Here is a 26,184-nt window from a genome sequence, read left to right as displayed (position 1 = left end):
AGAGGTTTCTTTACACTACCTTCACTGCTCTGTGGGAACCAGCATGGATCTTAGATAACTTTTGCTAAGATCAACATCAGGGCAGAAAAATAAAATGTCTCCACTCCTCTTGGGAAGTTATAGACTGACGATTTCTCCCTGAGAAAAATAGTTCTCACTGGCACCATTTTAAAATAAAAAACCTCTTGATTGAAGAATCTAAACTAACACCTCACTTTACCTCTTCCTGTCTCTGACACAGGCAAAGAGAATGACTGGAGGGGGATGGAAGGGAGGAGCTATATATACAGCTCTGCTGTGGTGTTCTTTGCTGAACAGGAGGCGCAATCCCATAAGGATGAAATCCGTGGACTCGTCATATCTTGTAAAAGAAATAATATAACTTTACATCCCAAATTTTGAGAGAACTTAGTTAACTTGTATAAACACACTTGGTGCAGATAATTTCTTTAAAATTTAAGAGGTCTCATGGAAGATTTATTTTTAAACTAGTTAACTAATATTTAATTTCTCTAAAACTAAGGTATAATTTTTTTTTCATTGACGATGTGTTTACACATAGGGGAGAATATATTCCGTAAAATTTGGAAGACTTAAGCCCCTCCCCCCAGGTACAAGCAAGGTGAGCTGTGGGCTCTTCTGTTTGTGCCCTAGACACACATTTCAGCGAGAGATGTACCCGCCCTACCATGCTTTGCTGTACATATCAATCTCCATCCTATTAGGTCTATAGATTCCTAGCAACAAGTTTTAGGAAACGAAAGTAGCTGCATAAACAAAGTAGGCTTAAAGGAGATCTGGGGTTTTAGAAAAGACAGATAATGTTGTCCAAGTGGCTCTAATCTGATGATTTCTTTTTCCTTTGTGTCTCACTCATATTCATGCCGGGGCAGCCATCTTGTCAGAGGCTCATGCCCAGCACTTTCAAACACTCTATCCAAAGCCAACAATGACACTAAAAATGGTTTCTCAGTGTGTGTGTTTTGGGTTTGATTTAGTTTTTGTTTCTTAATGTAGGTGGCAGGGGTGCATTTCACACAATAGAGAACTGTTCCCCTTCCCAAACAAAACCACACAACCTCTGAAAATGACATTTAATGGTTATAAAATATTTTTTTTTAGCAATTTCATACAAAAGGCTAAGGTTCTGAAATCACAGACTGATTTGCTTGTTGACTTTAAATAATTATGTTTTAGCTACAGTCAAAAAGGGGACAAATGGCTTCATTCCGTCCCAGGTGAGATACTTTCACCATAAAGTTCTAGCAGCCGCGGCCCTTTGAGCTCAGGTTCAGTCCTGTATACACAGATTTAATGTCCTTGAGTTAATGGCTCCTTAGGGGGTTTGTAGTGCAGTCTGCAGCGCTCATTAAAGATCTAAAAAATATGACAGAGCATAAAAGTTAGTTAGCACAAATACATTAATAGGTCACCTTAATAAACAAATGGATTTGGGGGGAGATTGTTTTGGAACAGGGAAGTCTTGAAACAGATAAGATCATTTCAATAAAAAAACTAAAACATTCCAGTACGTGTGTGCATTTCAGTTCTGAATTAGATGCATTGTTTGCAATAAACATGTATTAGCAAAAATATGTCTACAGCTGTTCCAAAGGTGTATTTAAGTATGCTCCATGTACAAGCTTTTTAAACACAGCACAAGCTTAGAGAGCCCAAGGGGCTTGTACCATGTGGTAAAGACTCAATTTGCATAATTGCTGACATGATACAAGCCCCACTGGCTCTCTGAGCAGCTGCAGTATTCACAATGCTGGTGCCATAGGAATATCTAGCTATGCTGCATATGCACGTGCAGCGATAAATACTAAAACCAAACAGTGATAACAATGTACTAGATGCATAGTATATTTATATATATATATATATATATAGTTAGTAAATATGTTTTTAAAAGAAGTAATTTATGTGCATTTAAATTTTAACTGCAATGTCCCTTTAAAATGACAGTCTACTCCAAAAAATGTTTTATTGTTTTAAAAGATAGATAATCCCTATATTACCCATTCCCCAGTTTTGCATAACCGACATTGTTATATTAATATAGGTTTTACCTCTGTAATTACCTTGTATCTAAGCATCTGCTGACAAACCCCTGATCACCTGACTTATTATTAATTATCTATTGACTTGCATTTTTGCCAATTAGTGCTGTTTCCTGCACAACTCCGGGAGAGAGCACAATGTTATCTATATGGGCCACAGGAACTAACAGTCTCTTGTTGTGAAAAGCTAAAAAAAAAAGCATGACACAAGAGGCTGTCTGTAGTGACTTACAAACAGGCAGAAATTTAGAGGTTTAAATGTTATAAACTATATTAATAAAACAATGTTAGTTGTGCAAAGCTGGGGGATGGGTAGTAAATGCATTATCTATCTTTTTAAACAATAACAATTTTGGTGTAGACTGTCCCTTTAAATAAACAATCGTTATACTGGTCACAAACCCTAAAACCCAGGTTCCTAACCTCAGCACTGTAATAATATACTAATCCCCTTGTGTTTGCCAATACTGTGTGAGCAGCTAATAACTTCTAGCTGACAGCACCCATTGTTAGTGTTCAGTGTAGGCCTAACTGAAATTCAACATATAAACTGTGTGCTCCCCCTTAAACACTGCACGCAAACTGCTCTTCACTACACAACAGGAAGTTTTACTCCTATATATATATATAAATATATAAACTGTGTGCTCCGCTCATACACTGCACGCAAACTGCTCTTCACTACACAACAGGATGTTTTACTCCTATATATAAATATATAAACTGTGTGCTCCGCTCATACACTGCATACAAACTGCTCTTCACTACACAGCAGGAAGTTTTACTCCTATATATAAACTGTGTGCTCCGCTCATACACTGCACGCAAACTGCTCTTCACTACACAACAGGATGTTTTACTCCTATATATAAATATATAAACTGTGTGCTCCGCTCATACACTGCATACAAACTGCTCTTCACTACACAGCAGGATGTTTTACCTGTATATATAAATATATAAACTGTGTTCTCCGCTCATACACTGCATACAAACTGCTCTTCACTACACAACAGGAAGTTTTACTCCTATATATAAACTGTGTGCTCCGCTCATACACTGCATACAAACTGCTCTTCACTACACAACAGGAAGTTTTACTCCTATATATAAACTGTGTGCTCCACTCATACACTGCATGCAAACTGCTCTTCACTACACAACAGGATGTTTTACTCCTATATATAAATATATAAACTGTGTGCTCCGCTCATACACTGCATACAAACTGCTCTTCACTACACAGCAGGACGTTTTACTCCTATATATAAATATATAAACTGTGTGCTCCGCTCATACACTGCATGCAAACTGCTCATCATTACACAGCAGGAAGTTTTACTCCTATATATAAACTGTGTGCTCCGCTCATACACTGCATGCAAACTGCTCTTCACTACACAACAGGAAGTTTTACCTCTATATATAAATATATAAACTGTGTGCTCCGCTCATACACTGCATGCAAACTGCTCTTCACTACACAACAGGACGTTTTACCTCTATATATAAATATATAAACTGTATGCTCCGCTCATACACTGCATACAAACTGCTCTTCACTACACAACAGGAAGTTTTACTCCTATATATAAACTGTGTGCTCCGCTCATACACTGCATACAAACTGCTCTTCACTACACAACAGGACGTTTTACTCCTATATATAAATATATAAACTGTATGCTCCGCTCATACACTGCACGCAAACTGCTCTTCACTACACAACAAGATGTTTTACTCCTATATATAAATATATAAACTGTGTGCTCTGCTCATACACTGCATGCAAACTGCTCTTCACTACACAGCAGGACGTTTTACTCCTATATATAAATATATAAACTGTGTGCTCCGCTCATACACTGCATACAAACTGCTCTTCACTACACAGCAGGAAGTTTTACTCCTATATATAAACTGTGTGCTCCGCTCATACACTGCACGCAAACTGCTCTTCACTACACAACAGGATGTTTTACTCCTATATATAAATATATAAACTGTGTGCTCCGCTCATACACTGCATACAAACTGCTCTTCACTACACAGCAGGATGTTTTACCTCTATATATAAATATATAAACTGTGTTCTCCGCTCATACACTGCATGCAAACTGCTCTTCACTACACAGCAGGACGTTTTACTCCTATATATAAATATATAAACTGTGTTCTCCGCTCATACACTGCATACAAACTGCTCTTCACTACACAACAGGAAGTTTTACTCCTATATATAAACTGTGTGCTCCGCTCATACACTGCATACAAACTGCTCTTCACTACACAACAGGAAGTTTTACTCCTATATATAAACTGTGTGCTCCACTCATACACTGCATGCAAACTGCTCTTCACTACACAACAGGATGTTTTACTCCTATATATAAATATATAAACTGTGTGCTCCGCTCATACACTGCATACAAACTGCTCTTCACTACACAGCAGGACGTTTTACTCCTATATATAAATATATAAACTGTGTGCTCCGCTCATACACTGCATGCAAACTGCTCATCATTACACAGCAGGAAGTTTTACTCCTATATATATAAACTGTGTGCTCCGCTCATACACTGCATGCAAACTGCTCTTCACTACACAACAGGAAGTTTTACCTCTATATATAAATATATAAACTGTGTGCTCCGCTCATACACTGCATGCAAACTGCTCTTCACTACACAACAGGACGTTTTACCTCTATATATAAATATATAAACTGTATGCTCCGCTCATACACTGCATACAAACTGCTCTTCACTACACAACAGGAAGTTTTACTCCTATATATAAACTGTGTGCTCCGCTCATATACTGCATACAAACTGCTCTTCACTACACAACAGGACGTTTTACTCCTATATATAAATATATAAACTGTATGCTCCGCTCATACACTGCACGCAAACTGCTCTTCACTACACAACAAGATGTTTTACTCCTATATATAAATATATAAACTGTGTGCTCTGCTCATACACTGCATGCAAACTGCTCTTCACTACACAGCAGGATGTTTTACCTCTATATATAAATATATAAACTGTGTGCTCTGCTCATACACTGCATGCAAACTGCTCTTCACTACACAGCAGGATGTTTTACTCCTATATATAAATATATAAACTGTGTGCTCCGCTCATACACTGCATGCAAACTGCTCTTCACTACACAGCAGGACGTTTTACTCCTATATATAAATATATAAACTGTGTGCTCCGCTCATACACTGCATACAAACTGCTCTTCACTACACAGCAGGAAGTTTTACTCCTATATATAAACTGTGTGCTCCGCTCATACACTGCACGCAAACTGCTCTTCACTACACAACAGGATGTTTTACTCCTATATATAAATATATAAACTGTGTGCTCCGCTCATACACTGCATACAAACTGCTCTTCACTACACAGCAGGAAGTTTTACTCCTATATATAAATATATAAACTGTATGCTCCGCTCATACACTGCATGCAAACTGCTCTTCACTACACAACAGGACGTTTTACTCCTATATATAAACTGTGTGCTCCGCTCATACACTGCATACAAACTGCTCTTCACTACACAACAGGACGTTTTACTCCTATATATAAACTATACGCTCCGCTCATACACTGCATGCAAACTGCTCTTCACTACACAACAGGATGTTTTACTCCTATATATAAATATATAAACTATATGCTCCGCTCATACACTGCATGCAAACTGCTCTTCACTACACAGCAGGATGTTTTACCTCTATATATAAAATATATAAACTGTGTGCTCTGCTCATACACTGCATGCAAACTGCTCTTCACTACACAGCAGGATGTTTTACTCCTATATATAAACTGTGTGCTCCGCTCATACACTGCATACAAACTGCTCTTCACTACACAACAGGACATTTTACTCCTATATATAAACTGTGTGCTCCGCTCATACACTGCATACAAACTGCTCTTCACTACACAGCAGGATGTTTTACTCCTATATATAAACTGTGTGCTCCGCTCATACACTGCATACAAACTGCTCTTCACTACACAGCAGGATGTTTTACTCCTATATATAAACTGTGTGCTCCGCTCATACACTGCATGAAAACTGCTCTTCACTACACAGCAGGACGTTTTACTCCTATATATAAATATATAAACTGTGTGCTCCGCTCATACACTGCATACAAACTGCTCTTCACTACACAACAGGATGTTTTACTCCTATATATAAACTGTGTGCTCCGCTCATACACTGCATACAAACTGCTCTTCACTACACAGCAGGATGTTTTACTCCTATATATAAATATATAAACTGTGTGCTCCGCTCATACACTGCATACAAACTGCTCTTCACTACACAGCAGGACGTTTTACTCCTATATATAAATATATAAACTGTGTGCTCCGCTCATACACTGCATGCAAACTGCTCTTCACTACACAGCAGGAAGTTTTACTCCTATATATAAACTGTGTGCTCCGCTCATACACTGCATGCAAACTGCTCTTCACTACACAACAGGACGTTTTACTCCTATATATAAACTGTGTGCTCCGCTCATACACTGCATACAAACTGCTCTTCACTACACAGCAGGAAGTTTTACTCCAATATATAAACTGTATGCTCCGCTCATACACTGCATGCAAACTGCTCTTCACTACACAGCAGGATGTTTTACTCCTATATATAAACTGTGTGCTCCGCTCATACACTGCATACAAACTGCTCTTCACTACACAACAGGACGTTTTACTCCTATATATAAACTGTGTGCTCCGCTCATACACTGCATACAAACTGCTCTTCACTACACAGCAGGAAGTTTTACTCCAATATATAAACTGTATGCTCCGCTCATACACTGCATGCAAACTGCTCTTCACTACACAGCAGGATGTTTTACTCCTATATATAAATATATAAACTGTGTGCTCCGCTCATACACTGCATGCAAACTGCTCTTCACTACACAGCAGGACGTTTTACCTCTATATATAAATATATAAACTGTATGCTCCGCTCATACACTGCATACAAACTGCTCTTCACTACACAGCAGGACGTTTTACTCCTATATATAAACTGTGTGCTCCGCTCATACACTGCATACAAACTGCTCTTCACTACACAACAGGACGTTTTACTCCTATATATAAACTGTGTGCTCCGCTCATACACTGCATGCAAACTGCTCTTCACTACACAACAGGACGTTTTACTCCTATATATAAACTGTGTGCTCCGCTCATACACTGCATACAAACTGCTCTTCACTACACAGCAGGATGTTTTACCTCTATATATAAACTGTGTGCTCCACTCATACACTGCATACAAACTGCTCTTCACTACACAGCACGACGTTTTACTCCTATATATAAACTGTGTGCTCCGCTCATACACTGCATACAAACTGCTCTTCACTACACAGCAGGATGTTTTACTCCTATATATAAACTGTGTGCTCCGCTCATACACTGCATACAAACTGCTCTTCACTACACAGCAGGACGTTTTACTCCTATATATAAACTGTGTGCTCTGCTCATACACTGCATGCAAACTGCTCTTCACTACACAGCAGGACGTTTTACCTCTATATATAAATATATAAACTGTGTGCTCCGCTCATACACTGCATACAAACTGCTCTTCACTACACAGCAGGATGTTTTACTCCTATATATAAACTGTGTGCTCCGCTCATACACTGCATACAAACTGCTCTTCACTACACAGCAGGATGTTTTACTCCTATATATAAACTGTGTGCTCCGCTCATACACTGCATACAAACTGCTCTTCACTACACAACAGGAAGTTTTACTCCTATATATAAACTGTGTGCTCCGCTCATACACTGCATACAAACTGCTCTTCACTACACAGCAGGATGTTTTACTCCTATATATAAACTGTGTGCTCCGCTCATACACTGCATACAAACTGCTCTTCACTACACAACAGGAAGTTTTACTCCTATATATAAACTGTGTGCTCCGCTCATACACTGCATACAAACTGCTCTTCACTACACAGCAGGAAGTTTTACTCCTATATATAAACTGTGTGCTCTGCTCATACACTGCATGCAAACTGCTCTTCACTACACAGCAGGAAGTTTTACTCCTATATATAAACTGTGTGCTCCGCTCATACACTGCATGCAAACTGCTCTTCACTACACAGCAGGAAGTTTTACTCCTATATATAAACTGTGTGCTCCGCTCATACACTGCATACAAACTGCTCTTCACTACACAAAAGGATGTTTTACTCCTATATATAAATATATAAACTGTGTGCTCCGCTCATACACTGCATACAAACTGCTCTTCATTACACAGCAGGACGTTTTACTCCTATATATAAACTGTGTTCTCCCCTCATACACTGCATACAAACTGCTCTTCACTACACAGCAGAATGTTTTACTCCTATATATAAATATATAAACTGTGTGCTCCGCTCATACACTGCATGCAAACTGCTCTTCACTACACAGCAGGATGTTTTACTCCTATATATAAATATATAAACTGTGTGCTCCGCTCATACACTGCATACAAACTGCTCTTCACTACACAGCAGGATGTTTTACTCCTATATATAAATATATAAACTGTGTGCTCCGCTCATACACTGCATGCAAACTGCTCTTCACTACACAGCAGGAAGTTTTACTCCTATATATAAACTGTGTGCTCCGCTCATACACTGCATACAAACTGCTCTTCACTACACAGCAGGATGTTTTACTCCTATATATAAATATATAAACTGTGTGCTCCGCTCATACACTGCATACAAACTGCTCTTCACTACACAGCAGGACGTTTTACTCCTATATATAAATATATAAACTGTGTGCTCCGCTCATACACTGCATGCAAACTGCTCTTCACTACACAGCAGGAAGTTTTACTCCTATATATAAACTGTGTGCTCCGCTCATACACTGCATGCAAACTGCTCTTCACTACACAACAGGACGTTTTACTCCTATATATAAACTGTGTGCTCCGCTCATACACTGCATACAAACTGCTCTTCACTACACAGCAGGAAGTTTTACTCCAATATATAAACTGTATGCTCCGCTCATACACTGCATGCAAACTGCTCTTCACTACACAGCAGGATGTTTTACTCCTATATATAAACTGTGTGCTCCGCTCATACACTGCATACAAACTGCTCTTCACTACACAACAGGACGTTTTACTCCTATATATAAACTGTGTGCTCCGCTCATACACTGCATACAAACTGCTCTTCACTACACAGCAGGAAGTTTTACTCCAATATATAAACTGTATGCTCCGCTCATACACTGCATGCAAACTGCTCTTCACTACACAGCAGGATGTTTTACTCCTATATATAAATATATAAACTGTGTGCTCCGCTCATACACTGCATGCAAACTGCTCTTCACTACACAGCAGGACGTTTTACCTCTATATATAAATATATAAACTGTATGCTCCGCTCATACACTGCATACAAACTGCTCTTCACTACACAGCAGGACGTTTTACTCCTATATATAAACTGTGTGCTCCGCTCATACACTGCATACAAACTGCTCTTCACTACACAACAGGACGTTTTACTCCTATATATAAACTGTGTGCTCCGCTCATACACTGCATGCAAACTGCTCTTCACTACACAACAGGACGTTTTACTCCTATATATAAACTGTGTGCTCCGCTCATACACTGCATACAAACTGCTCTTCACTACACAGCAGGATGTTTTACCTCTATATATAAACTGTGTGCTCCACTCATACACTGCATACAAACTGCTCTTCACTACACAGCACGACGTTTTACTCCTATATATAAACTGTGTGCTCCGCTCATACACTGCATACAAACTGCTCTTCACTACACAGCAGGATGTTTTACTCCTATATATAAACTGTGTGCTCCGCTCATACACTGCATACAAACTGCTCTTCACTACACAGCAGGACGTTTTACTCCTATATATAAACTGTGTGCTCTGCTCATACACTGCATGCAAACTGCTCTTCACTACACAGCAGGACGTTTTACCTCTATATATAAATATATAAACTGTGTGCTCCGCTCATACACTGCATACAAACTGCTCTTCACTACACAGCAGGATGTTTTACTCCTATATATAAACTGTGTGCTCCGCTCATACACTGCATACAAACTGCTCTTCACTACACAGCAGGATGTTTTACTCCTATATATAAACTGTGTGCTCCGCTCATACACTGCATACAAACTGCTCTTCACTACACAACAGGAAGTTTTACTCCTATATATAAACTGTGTGCTCCGCTCATACACTGCATACAAACTGCTCTTCACTACACAGCAGGATGTTTTACTCCTATATATAAACTGTGTGCTCCGCTCATACACTGCATACAAACTGCTCTTCACTACACAACAGGAAGTTTTACTCCTATATATAAACTGTGTGCTCCGCTCATACACTGCATACAAACTGCTCTTCACTACACAGCAGGAAGTTTTACTCCTATATATAAACTGTGTGCTCTGCTCATACACTGCATGCAAACTGCTCTTCACTACACAGCAGGAAGTTTTACTCCTATATATAAACTGTGTGCTCCGCTCATACACTGCATGCAAACTGCTCTTCACTACACAGCAGGAAGTTTTACTCCTATATATAAACTGTGTGCTCCGCTCATACACTGCATACAAACTGCTCTTCACTACACAAAAGGATGTTTTACTCCTATATATAAATATATAAACTGTGTGCTCCGCTCATACACTGCATACAAACTGCTCTTCATTACACAGCAGGACGTTTTACTCCTATATATAAACTGTGTTCTCCCCTCATACACTGCATACAAACTGCTCTTCACTACACAGCAGAATGTTTTACTCCTATATATAAATATATAAACTGTGTGCTCCGCTCATACACTGCATGCAAACTGCTCTTCACTACACAGCAGGATGTTTTACTCCTATATATAAATATATAAACTGTGTGCTCCGCTCATACACTGCATACAAACTGCTCTTCACTACACAGCAGGATGTTTTACTCCTATATATAAATATATAAACTGTGTGCTCCGCTCATACACTGCATGCAAACTGCTCTTCACTACACAGCAGGAAGTTTTACTCCTATATATAAACTGTGTGCTCCGCTCATACACTGCATACAAACTGCTCTTCACTACACAGCAGGATGTTTTACTCCTATATATAAATATATAAACTGTGTGCTCCGCTCATACACTGCATGCAAACTGCTCTTCACTACACAGCAGGATGTTTTACTCCTATATATAAACTGTGTGCTCCGCTCATACACTGCATGCAAAGCCACAGACGCAATTTCATACTTGGTGTAAAAAAAAATTCCTGTTAAAACTGACACTTGAACAAAAAATAAAAAATGTTAACCATAAAAATAGTAACTATTTGGACTAGTTGCTTCATGATGGTGACTATAGCATGTGACCGATTATACAGCAATGCGTCATCCTTAAACAACAATTCAAAATTAGCGCAGGTTCTGATGCCATCAGAACGAGGCTCCTATGGGGCCTATAGAAGTGTGCTCTCGTCAACGAAATGCTTCCAGCTATGTGGAGGCAAGCTTGCTTTGCATTGCTGTTAACTTGTAATACCAGCACACATTAGTGTGCGCTGGTATTACACAGTTGAGCTCTAATATCGCTTTCAGGAAAGCGATATACAGCGCTCCACTTGTAATCCAGCTCTAAATAAATGCTAGATCTAATTATGTATTCCAATAAAAGATTAGTCTGAGAATAACATATGGATTGACTTTGTAAAGTTTCATTATTGTTTAAATATTTACAAAATAAGTGTAAAGTTTCAGTGTCTATAAAACACTGGGAGCTGCCATATTATAACTTAGGTTACCTTCTCTGTTGTAGCCAATTAGGGACAGTTATAAATAGGTCACTAGAGTGTGCAGCCAATGGCTATGAGGAATATAACAGTGTTCTGCACTTCTATTTCTAACATGAGCTGAAAAACTCTCAAGTATATTGAAGATGATAATGCAACCCGGCTACTTCATAATGACACCCGGCTAGGCCACCCGGCTACTGCACAATGTCACCCGGCTACTTCATAATGACACCCGGCTAGGCCACCCGGCTACTTCATAATGACACCCGGCTAGGCCACCCGGCTACTGCACAATGTCACCCGGCTACTGCACAATGTCACCCGGCTACTGCACAATGTCACCCGGCTACTGCACAATGCCACCCGGCTACTGCACAATGCCACCCGGCTACTGCACAATGCCACCCGGCTACAATGTCACCCGGCTACAATGTCACCCGGCTACAATGTCACCCGGCTACAATGTCACCCGGCTACAATGTCACCCGGCTACAATGTCACCCGGCTACAATGTCACCCGGCTACAATGCCACCCGGCTACTGCACAATGCCACCCGGCTACAATGTCACCCGGCTACAATGTCACCCGGCTACAATGTCACCCGGCTACAATGTCACCCGGCTACAATGTCACCCGGCTACAATGTCACCCGGCTACAATGTCACCCGGCTACTGCACAATGCCACCCGGCTACTGCACAATGCCACCCGGCTACTGCACAATGCCACCCGGCTACTGCACAATGCCACCCGGCTAGGCTACCCGGCTACTTAATAATGTCACCCGGCTACTGCACAATGTCACCCGGCTACTGCACAATGTCACCCGGCTACTGCACAATGTCACCCGGCTACTGCACAATGTCACCCGGCTACTGCACAATGTCACCCGGCTACTGCACAATGTCACCCGGCTAGCAAACGTTTCTGTGGAGAACAGTGAAATTGTTACCTTCCAGCTTCTATCATTCACAATGTCACCCGGCTACTTCATGACGACACCCGGCTAGGCCACCCAGCTACTTCATAATGACACCCGGCTACTGCACAATGTCACCCGGCTACTTCATAATGACACCCGGCTAGGCCACCCAGCTACTGCATAATGCCACCCGGCTACTGCACAATGCCACCCGGCTACTGCATAATGCCACCCGGCTAGGCTACCCGGCTACTGCACAATGACACCCGGCTACTTCATAATGACACCCGGCTACTTCATAATGACACCCGGCTAGGCTACCCGGCTACTTAATAATGTCACCCGGCTACTGCACAATGTCACCCGGCTACTGCACAATGTCACCCGGCTACTGCACAATGTCACCCGGCTACTGCACAATGTCACCCGGCTAGGCTACCCAGCTACTTCATAATGACACCCGGCTACTGCACAATGCCACCCGGCTACTGCATAATGTCAACCGGCTACTGCACAATGTCAACCGGCTACTGCACAATGTCAACCGGCTACTGCACAATGTCAACCGGCTACTGCACAATGTCAACCGGCTACTGCACAATGTCAACCGGCTACTGCACAATGTCAACCGGCTACTGCACAATGTCAACTGGCTAGCAAACGTTTCTGTGGAGAACAGTGAAATTGTTACCTTCCAGCTTCTATCATTCACTACTTCTTCTACATTCAGCTCCGATTGCAAAAGTTTCAACTAGGAGAAAACAAAAAATAGTTTACATACTTCATATAAGTTCCGATCCCTGCAAGTGGATTAAGCACATAGTTCAAGTTGGCTCCAGAGCTACAATGCACTACTGGGAGCTAGCTGAACATATCTGGTGAGCCTATCACAAGAGAGAGTGTAGCCACCATCTAGCTTCTAGTAGTGCACTAATGCTCCGGAGCCTAGTATGCTTTTCAGCAAATGATACCAAAAGAACAAATTCATTTTGATAATAGATGTGAATTTAAAAGATTCTTAAAACTGATCATTGCTTTCCCCTTTAACCTTTTTCATGCAAAGAATTTAGATTTGTTTAACTATAGTTCCTTCATAACGATGACAGATTGTTTTATGTCTGTTAAAGGGACAGTATAGTCCAAATTGAATTTTTAGGATTCAGACAGAATATACAATTTTAAACAACTCTTCTATTATCTAATTTGCTTTCTTCTCTTGCTACCCCCTGCTGAAAAGCATACCTAGGTAGATTTACAGCAGCAGTGCACTATTGGGAGCTGTACATAAAAGCCTTTAGTCATTGGCTCATCCAATGTGTTTAGCTAGCTCCCACTAGTGCATTACTGCTCCTGTAAAGTTGTTTAAAATCATTTGCTCTATCTGAATCCTGACTTAGGTTTAGGGTTTCACAGTAACCATTTAAGGCTTATTTATTTAATACTCTTTTGAAACAGCCCTTTCACATGACAGCATACTGAGATAGCCTTCAGAACATGCACATTTAGGACACTGTAAAGCAGCAGTGCAAAAAGAAAAGGCTTTAAAGTATTGGAGCATTTTATTATTGCAATGTTGCCAGTATAAATATGTAACACCTCACCTTTGTTTGGTACTGATTGGTGCACACATCACAGGGGTACACACAGTATAAATATGTAACATCTCACCTGTGTTTGGTACTGATTGGTGCACACATCACAGGGGTACGCACAGTATAAATATGTAACCTCTCACCTGTGTTTGGTACTGATTGGTGCACACATCACAGGGGTAAACACAGTATAAATATGTAACATCTCACCTGTGTCTGCTACTGATTGGTGCACACATCCCAGGGGTACACACAGTATAAATATGTAACATCTCACCTGTGTTTGGTACTGATTGGTGCACACATCACAGGGGTACACACAGTATAAATATGTAACCTCTCACCTGTGTTTGGTACTGATTGGTGCACACATCACAGGGGTACACACAATATAAATATGTAACATCTCACCTGTGTTTGGTACTGATTGGTGCACACATCACAGGGGTACACACAGTATAAATATGTAACCTCTCACCTGTGTCTGCTACTGATTGGTGCACACATCACAGGGGTACACACAGTATAAATATATAACATCTCACCTGTGTTTGGTACTGATTGGTGCACACATCCCAGGGGTACACACAGTATAAATATGTAACATCTCACCTGTGTTTGGTACTGATTGGTGCACACATCCCAGGGGTACACACAGTATAAATATGTAACATCTCACCTGTGTTTGGTACTGATTGGTGCACACATCACAGGGGTACACACAGTATAAATATGTAACCTCTCACCTGTGTCTGCTACTGATTGGTGCACACATCACAGGGGTACACACAGTATAAATATGTAACATCTCACCTGTGTTTGGTACGGATTGGTGCACACATCCCAGGGGTACACACAGTATAAATATGTAACATCTCACCTGTGTTTGGTACTGATTGGTGCACACATCACAGGGCTGAGCACAGTATAAATATGTAACATCTCACCTGTGTTTGGTACTGATTGGTGCACACATCACAGGGGTACACACAGTATAAATATGTAACATCTCACCTTTGTTTGGTACTGATTGGTGCACACATCACAGGGCTGAGCACAGTATAAATATGTAACATCTCACCTGTGTTTGGTACTGATTGGTGCACACATCACAGGGGTACACACAGTATAAATATGTAACATCTCACCTGTGTTTGGTACTGATTGGTGCACACATCACAGGGGTACACACAGTATAAATATGTAACATCTCACCTGTGTTTGGTACTGATTGGTGCACACATCACAGGAGTACACACAGTATAAATATGTAACCTCTCACCTGTGTTTGCTACTGATTGGTGCACACATCACAGGGGTACACACAGTATAAATATGTAACATCTCACCTGTGTTTGGTACTGATTGGTGCACACATCACAGGGGTACACACAGTATAAATATGTAACCTCTCACCTGTGTTTGGTACTGACTGGTGCACACATCACAGGGGTACGCACAGTATAAATATGTAACATCTCACCTGTGTTTGGTACTGATTGGTGCACACATCACAGGGGTACACACAGTATAAATATGTAACATCTCACCTGTGTTTGGTACTGATTGGTGCACACATCACAGGGGTACACACAGTATAAATATGTAACCTCTCACCTGTGTTTGGTACTGACTGGTGCACACATCACAGGGGTACGCACAGTATAAATATGTAACATCTCACCTGTGTTTGGTACTGATTGGTGCACACATCACAGGGGTACACACAGTATAAATATGTAACATCTCACCTGTGTTTGGTACTGATTGGTGCACACATCACAGGGGTACGCACAGTATAAATATGTAACATCTCACCTTTGTTTGGTACTGATTGGTGCACACATCACAGGGCTGAGCACAGTATAAATATGTAACATCTCACCTGTGTTTGGTACTGATTAGTGCACACATCACAGGGGTACACACAGTATAAATATGTAACATCTCACCTGTGTTTGGTACTGATTGGTGCACACATCCCAGGGGTACACACAGTATAAATATGTAACATCTCACCTGTGTTTGGTACTGATTGGTGCACACATCACAGGGGTACACACAGTATAAATATGTAACATCTCACCTGTGTCTGGTACTGATTGGTGCACACATCACAGGGGTACACACAGTATAAATATGTAACATCTCACCTGTGTTTGGTACTGATTGGTGCACACATCACAGGGGTACACACAATATAAATATGTAACATCTCACCTGTGTTTGGTACTGATTGGTGCACACATCCCAGGGGTACACACAGTATAAATATGTAACATCTCACCTGTGTTTGGTACTGATTGGTGCACACATCACAGGGGTACGCACAGTATAAATATGTAACCTCTCACCTGTGTTTGGTACTGATTGGTGCACACATCACAGGGGTACACACAGTATAAATATGTAACATCTCACCTGTGTTTGGTACTGATTAGTGCACACATCACAGGGGTACACACAATATAAATATGTAACATCTCACCTGTGTTTGGTACTGATTGGTGCACACATCACAGGGCTGAGCACAGTATAAATATGTAACATCTCACCTGTGTTTGGTACTGATTGGTGCACACATCACAGGGCTGAGCACAGTATAAATATGTAACATCTCACCTGTGTTTGGTACTGATTGGTGCACACATCACAGGGGTACACACAGTATAAATATGTAACATCTCACCTGTGTTTGGTACTGATTGGTGCACACATCACAGGAGTACACACAGTATAAATATGTAACCTCTCACCTGTGTTTGCTACTGATTGGTGCACACATCACAGGGGTACACACAGTATAAATATGTAACATCTCACCTGTGTTTGGTACTGATTGGTGCACACATCACAGGGGTACACACAGTATAAATATGTAACCTCTCACCTGTGTTTGGTACTGACTGGTGCACACATCACAGGGGTACGCACAGTATAAATATGTAACATCTCACCTGTGTTTGGTACTGATTGGTGCACACATCACAGGGGTACACACAGTATAAATATGTAACATCTCACCTGTGTTTGGTACTGATTGGTGCACACATCACAGGGGTACACACAGTATAAATATGTAACATCTCACCTGTGTTTGGTACTGATTGGTGCACACATCACAGGAGTACACACAGTATAAATATGTAACCTCTCACCTGTGTTTGCTACTGATTGGTGCACACATCACAGGGGTACACACAGTATAAATATGTAACATCTCACCTGTGTTTGGTACTGACTGGTGCACACATCACAGGGGTACGCACAGTATAAATATGTAACATCTCACCTGTGTTTGGTACTGATTGGTGCACACATCACAGGGGTACACACAGTATAAATATGTAACATCTCACCTGTGTTTGGTACTGATTGGTGCACACATCACAGGGGTACGCACAGTATAAATATGTAACATCTCACCTGTGTTTGGTACTGATTGGTGCACACATCACAGGGGTACACACAGTATAAATATGTAACATCTCACCTGTGTTTGGTACTGATTGGTGCACACATCACAGGGGTACACACAGTATAAATATGTAACATCTCACCTTTGTTTGGTACTGATTGGTGCACACATCACAGGGCTGAGCACAGTATAAATATGTAACATCTCACCTGTGTTTGGTACTGATTAGTGCACACATCACAGGGGTACACACAGTATAAATATGTAACATCTCACCTGTGTTTGGTACTGATTGGTGCACACATCACAGGGGTACACACAGTATAAATATGTAACATCTCACCTGTGTTTAGTACTGATTGGTGCACAAATCACAGGGGTACACACAGTATAAATATGTAACATCTCACCTGTGTTTGGTACTGATTGGTGCACACATCACAGGGGTACGCACAGTATAAATATGTAACATCTCACCTGTGTTTGGTACTGATTGGTGCACAAATCACAGGGGTACACACAGTATAAATATGTAACATCTCACCTGTGTTTGGTACTGATTGGTGCACACATCACAGGGGTACACACAGTATAAATATGTAACCTCTCACCTGTGTTTGGTACTGATTGGTGCACACATCACAGGGGTACACACAGTATAAATATGTAACATCTCACCTGTGTTTGGTACTGATTAGTGCACACATCACAGGGGTACACACAATATAAATATGTAACATCTCACCTGTGTTTGGTACTGATTGGTGCACACATCACAGGGCTGAGCACAGTATAAATATGTAACATCTCACCTGTGTTTGGTACTGATTGGTGCACACATCACAGGGCTGAGCACAGTATAAATATGTAACATCTCACCTGTGTTTGGTACTGATTGGTGCACACATCCCAGGGGTACACACAGTATAAATATGTAACATCTCACCTGTGTTTGGTACTGATTGGTGCACACATCCCAGGGGTACACACAGTATAAATATGTAACATCTCACCTGTGTTTGGTACTGATTGGTGCACACATCACAGGGGTACACACAGTATAAATATGTAACATCTCACCTGTGTTTGGTACTGATTGGTGCACACATCACAGGGGTACACACAGTATAAATATGTAACATCTCACCTGTGTTTGGTACTGATTGGTGCACACATCACAGGGTACACACAGTATAAATATGTAACATCTCACCTGTGTCTGCTACTGATTGGTGCACACATCACAGGGGTACACACAGTATAAATATGTAACATCTCACCTGTGTCTGCTACTGATTGGTGCACACATCACAGGGGTACACACAGTATAAATATGTAACATCTCACCTGTGTTTGGTACTGATTGGTGCACACATCACAGGGGTACACACAGTATAAATATGTAACATCTCACCTGTGTCTGGTACTGATTGGTGCACACACAGTATAAATATGTAACATCTCACCTGTGTTTGGTACTGATTGGTGCACACATCACAGGGGTACACACAATATAAATATGTAACATCTCACCTGTGTTTGGTACTGATTGGTGCACACATCCCAGGGGTACACACAGTATAAATATGTAACATCTCACCTGTGTTTGGTACTGATTGGTGCACACATCACAGGGGTACGCACAGTATAAATATGTAACATCTCACCTGTGTTTGGTACTGATTGGTGCACACATCACAGGGGTACACACAGTATAAATATGTAACATCTCACCTGTGTTTGGTACTGATTGGTGCACACATCACAGGGCTGAGCACAGTATAAATATGTAACCTCTCACATGTGTTTGGTACTGATTGGTGCACACATCACAGGGGTACGCACAGTATAAATATGTAACATCTCACCTGTGTTTGGTACTGATTAGTGCACACATCACAGGGGTACACACAGTATAAATATGTAACATCTCACCTGTGTTTGGTACTGATTGGTGCACACATCACAGGGGTACACACAGTATAAATATGTAACATCTCACCTGTGTTTAGTACTGATTGGTGCACAAATCACAGGGGTACACACAGTATAAATATGTAACATCTCACCTGTGTTTGGTACTGATTGGTGCACACATCACAGGGGTACACACAGTATAAATATGTAACATCTCACCTGTGTTTAGTACTGATTGGTGCACAAATCACAGGGGTACACACAGTATAAATATGTAACATCTCACCTGTGTTTGGTACTGATTGGTGCACACATCACAGGGGTACGCACAGTATAAATATGTAACATCTCACCTGTGTTTGGTACTGATTGGTGCACAAATCACAGGGGTACACACAGTATAAATATGTAACATCTCACCTGTGTTTGGTACTGATTGGTGCACACATCACAGGGGTACACACAGTATAAATATGTAACCTCTCACCTGTGTTTGGTACTGATTGGTGCACACATCACAGGGGTACACACAGTATAAATATGTAACATCTCACCTGTGTTTGGTACTGATTAGTGCACACATCACAGGGGTACACACAATATAAATATGTAACATCTCACCTGTGTTTGGTACTGATTGGTGCACACATCACAGGGCTGAGCACAGTATAAATATGTAACATCTCACCTGTGTTTGGTACTGATTGGTGCACACATCACAGGGCTGAGCACAGTATAAATATGTAACATCTCACCTGTGTTTGGTACTGATTGGTGCACACATCCCAGGGGTACACACAGTATAAATATGTAACATCTCACCTGTGTTTGGTACTGATTGGTGCACACATCACAGGGGTACACACAGTATAAATATGTAACATCTCACCTGTGTTTGGTACTGATTGGTGCACACATCACAGGGGTACACACAGTATAAATATGTAACATCTCACCTGTGTTTGGTACTGATTGGTGCACACATCACAGGGTACACACAGTATAAATATGTAACATCTCACCTGTGTCTGCTACTGATTGGTGCACACATCACAGGGGTACACACAGTATAAATATGTAACATCTCACCTGTGTCTGCTACTGATTGGTGCACACATCACAGGGGTACACACAGTATAAATATGTAACATCTCACCTGTGTTTGGTACTGATTGGTGCACACATCACAGGGGTACACACAGTATAAATATGTAACATCTCACCTGTGTCTGGTACTGATTGGTGCACACACAGTATAAATATGTAACATCTCACCTGTGTTTGGTACTGATTGGTGCACACATCACAGGGGTACACACAATATAAATATGTAACATCTCACCTGTGTTTGGTACTGATTGGTGCACACATCCCAGGGGTACACACAGTATAAATATGTAACATCTCACCTGTGTTTGGTACTGATTGGTGCACACATCACAGGGGTACGCACAGTATAAATATGTAACATCTCACCTGTGTTTGGTACTGATTGGTGCACACATCACAGGGGTACACACAGTATAAATATGTAACATCTCACCTGTGTTTGGTACTGATTGGTGCACACATCACAGGGCTGAGCACAGTATAAATATGTAACCTCTCACATGTGTTTGGTACTGATTGGTGCACACATCACAGGGGTACGCACAGTATAAATATGTAACATCTCACCTGTGTTTGGTACTGATTAGTGCACACATCACAGGGGTACACACAGTATAAATATGTAACATCTCACCTGTGTTTGGTACTGATTGGTGCACACATCACAGGGGTACACACAGTATAAATATGTAACATCTCACCTGTGTTTAGTACTGATTGGTGCACAAATCACAGGGGTACACACAGTATAAATATGTAACATCTCACCTGTGTTTGGTACTGATTGGTGCACACATCACAGGGGTACGCACAGTATAAATATGTAACATCTCACCTGTGTTTGGTACTGATTGGTGCACAAATCACAGGGGTACACACAGTATAAATATGTAACATCTCACCTGTGTTTGGTACTGATTGGTGCACACATCACAGGGGTACACACAGTATAAATATGTAACCTCTCACCTGTGTTTGGTACTGATTGGTGCACACATCACAGGGGTACACACAGTATAAATATGTAACATCTCACCTGTGTTTGGTACTGATTAGTGCACACAATATAAATATGTAACATCTCACCTGTGTTTGGTACTGATTGGTGCACACATCACAGGGCTGAGCACAGTATAAATATGTAACATCTCACCTGTGTTTGGTACTGATTGGTGCACACATCACAGGGGTACGCACAGTATAAATATGTAACATCTCACCTGTGTTTGGTACTGATTGGTGCACACATCACAGGAGTACACACAGTATAAATATGTAACCTCTCACCTGTGTTTGCTACTGATTGGTGCACACATCACAGGGGTACACACAGTATAAATATGTAACATCTCACCTGTGTTTGGTACTGATTGGTGCACACATCACAGGGGGTACACACAGTATAAATATGTAACCTCTCACCTGTGTTTGGTACTGACTGGTGCACACATCACAGGGGTACGCACAGTATAAATATGTAACATCTCACCTGTGTTTGGTACTGATTGGTGCACACATCACAGGGGTACACACAGTATAAATATGTAACATCTCACCTGTGTTTGGTACTGATTGGTGCACACATCACAGGGGTACACACAGTATAAATATGTAACATCTCACCTGTGTTTGGTACTGATTGGTGCACACATCACAGGGGTACACACAGTATAAATATGTAACATCTCACCTGTGTTTGGTACTGATTGGTGCACACATCACAGGAGTACACACAGTATAAATATGTAACCTCTCACCTGTGTTTGCTACTGATTGGTGCACACATCACAGGGGTACACACAGTATAAATATGTAACATCTCACCTGTGTTTGGTACTGATTGGTGCACACATCACAGGGGTACACACAGTATAAATATGTAACCTCTCACCTGTGTTTGGTACTGACTGGTGCACACATCACAGGGGTACGCACAGTATAAATATGTAACATCTCACCTGTGTTTGGTACTGATTGGTGCACACATCACAGGGGTACACACAGTATAAATATGTAACATCTCACCTTTGTTTGGTACTGATTGGTGCACACATCACAGGGCTGAGCACAGTATAAATATGTAACATCTCACCTGTGTTTGGTACTGATTAGTGCACACATCACAGGGGTACACACAGTATAAATATGTAACATCTCACCTGTGTTTGGTACTGATTGGTGCACACATCACAGGGGTACACACAGTATAAATATGTAACATCTCACCTGTGTTTGGTACTGATTGGTGCACACATCACAGGGGTACGCACAGTATAAATATGTAACATCTCACCTGTGTTTGGTACTGATTGGTGCACAAATCACAGGGGTACACACAGTATAAATATGTAACATCTCACCTGTGTTTGGTACTGATTGGTGCACACATCACAGGGGTACACACAGTATAAATATGTAACCTCTCACCTGTGTTTGGTACTGATTGGTGCACACATCACAGGGGTACACACAGTATAAATATGTAACATCTCACCTGTGTTTGGTACTGATTAGTGCACACATCACAGGGGTACACACAATATAAATATGTAACATCTCACCTGTGTTTGGTACTGATTGGTGCACACATCACAGGGCTGAGCACAGTATAAATATGTAACATCTCACCTGTGTTTGGTACTGATTGGTGCACACATCCCAGGGGTACACACAGTATAAATATGTAACATCTCACCTGTGTTTGGTACTGATTGGTGCACACATCACAGGGGTACACACAGTATAAATATGTAACATCTCACCTGTGTTTGGTACTGATTGGTGCACACATCACAGGGGTACACACAGTATAAATATGTAACATCTCACCTGTGTTTGGTACTGATTGGTGCACACATCACAGGGTACACACAGTATAAATATGTAACATCTCACCTGTGTCTGCTACTGATTGGTGCACACATCACAGGGGTACACACAGTATAAATATGTAACATCTCACCTGTGTCTGCTACTGATTGGTGCACACATCACAGGGGTACACACAGTATAAATATGTAACATCTCACCTGTGTTTGGTACTGATTGGTGCACACATCACAGGGGTACACACAGTATAAATATGTAACATCTCACCTGTGTTTGGTACTGATTGGTGCACACATCACAGGGCTGAGCACAGTATAAATATGTAACCTCTCACCTGTGTTTGGTACTGATTGGTGCACACATCACAGGGGTACACACAATATAAATATGTAACATCTCACCTGTGTTTGGTACTGATTGGTGCACACATCACAGGGGTACACACAGTATAAATATGTAACATCTCACCTGTGTGTGGTACTGATTGGTGCACACATCACAGGGGTACACACAGTATAAATATGTAACATCTCACCTGTGTTTGCTACTGATTGGTGCACACATCACAGGGGTACACACAGTATAAATATGTAACCTCTCACCTGTGTTTGGTACTGATTGGTGCACACATCACAGGGGTACACACAGTATAAATATGTAACCTCTCACCTGTGTTTGGTACTGACTGGTGCACACATCACAGGGGTACACACAATATAAATATGTAACATCTCACCTGTGTTTGGTACTGATTGGTGCACACATCACAGGGCTGAGCACAGTATAAATATGTAACATCTCACCTGTGTTTGGTACTGATTGGTGCACACATCACAGGGGTACGCACAGTATAAATATGTAACATCTCACCTGTGTTTGGTACTGATTGGTGCACACATCACAGGGGTACACACAGTATAAATATGTAACATCTCACCTGTGTTTGGTACTGATTGGTGCACACATCACAGGGGTACACACAATATAAATATGTAACATCTCACCTGTGTTTGGTACTGATTGGTGCACACATCACAGGGCTGAGCACAGTATAAATATGTAACATCTCACCTGTGTTTGGTACTGATTGGTGCACACATCACAGGGGTACGCACAGTATAAATATGTAACATCTCACCTGTGTTTGGTACTGATTGGTGCACACATCACAGGGGTACACACAGTATAAATATGTAACATCTCACCTGTGTTTGGTACTGATTGGTGCACACATCACAGGAGTACACACAGTATAAATATGTAACCTCTCACCTGTGTTTGGTACTGATTGGTGCACACATCACAGGGGTACACACAGTATAAATATGTAACATCTCACCTGTGTTTGGTACTGATTGGTGCACACATCACAGGGGTACGCACAGTATAAATATGTAACATCTCACCTGTGTTTGGTACTGATTGGTGCACACATCACAGGGGTACACACAGTATAAATATGTAACATCTCACCTGTGTTTGGTACTGATTGGTGCACACATCACAGGGGTACACACAGTATAAATATGTAACATCTCACCTGTGTTTGGTACTGATTGGTGCACACATCACAGGGGTACACACAGTATAAATATGTAACATCTCACCTGTGTTTGGTACTGATTGGTGCACACATCACAGGGGTAAACACAGTATAAATATGTAACATCTCACCTGTGTTTGGTACTGATTGGTGCACACATCACAGGGGTACACACAGTATAAATATGTAACATCTCACCTGTGTTTGGTACTGATTGGTGCACACATCACAGGGGTAAACACAGTATAAATATGTAACATCTCACCTGTGTTTGGTACTGATTGGTGCACACATCACAGGGGTACACACAGTATAAATATGTAACATCTCACCTGTGTTTGGTACTGATTGGTGCACACATCACAGGGGTACACACAGTATAAATATGTAACCTCTCACCTGTGTTTGGTACTGATTGGTGCACACATCACAGGGGTACACACAGTATAAATATGTAACCTCTCACCTGTGTTTGGTACTGATTGGTGCACACATCACAGGGGTACACACAGTATAAATATGTAACCTCTCACCTGTGTTTGGTACTGATTGGTGCACACATCACAGGGGTACACACAGTATAAATATGTAACCTCTCACCTGTGTTTGGTACTGATTGGTGCACACATCACAGGGGTACGCACAGTATAAATATGTAACATCTCACCTGTGTTTGGTACTGATTGGTGCACACATCACAGGGGTACACACAGTATAAATATGTAACATCTCACCTGTGTTTGGTACTGATTGGAGCACACATCACAGGGTACACACAGTATAAATATGTAACATCTCACCTGTGTCTGCTACTGATTGGTGCACACATCACAGGGGTACACACAGTATAAATATGTAACATCT

At 41.2% G+C, this 26,184-nt stretch overlaps 1 protein-coding gene across 2 annotated transcripts in view; it reads right to left on the bottom strand.

Moving 5' to 3' along the window:
• Positions 1-1,080: 1,080 nt before the first annotated feature.
• Positions 1,081-26,184, bottom strand: part of MIX23 (mitochondrial matrix import factor 23) — a 67,402-nt gene continuing 42,298 nt past the window's right edge. Inside the window, exons 4-5 of one of the 2 annotated variants that reach the window (XM_053704521.1) lie at positions 13,603-13,662; positions 1,081-1,377 (exon numbers count right to left, since the gene is read on the bottom strand). In XM_053704521.1, coding sequence (XP_053560496.1) covers positions 1,312-1,377; positions 13,603-13,662 — 126 coding nt within the window. In that variant the 3' untranslated portion in view covers positions 1,081-1,311. The remainder of the gene's footprint in view (positions 1,378-13,602; positions 13,663-26,184) is intronic. The other variant, XM_053704522.1, reaches the window with a different exon arrangement.

Source organism: Bombina bombina, chromosome 3, assembly GCF_027579735.1.
Source record: "Bombina bombina isolate aBomBom1 chromosome 3, aBomBom1.pri, whole genome shotgun sequence".
Taxonomy (NCBI): domain Eukaryota; kingdom Metazoa; phylum Chordata; class Amphibia; order Anura; family Bombinatoridae; genus Bombina; species Bombina bombina.
The sequence above is the reverse complement of the archived record's forward strand: the minus strand, read 5'-3'. Positions and strand labels throughout refer to the sequence as shown.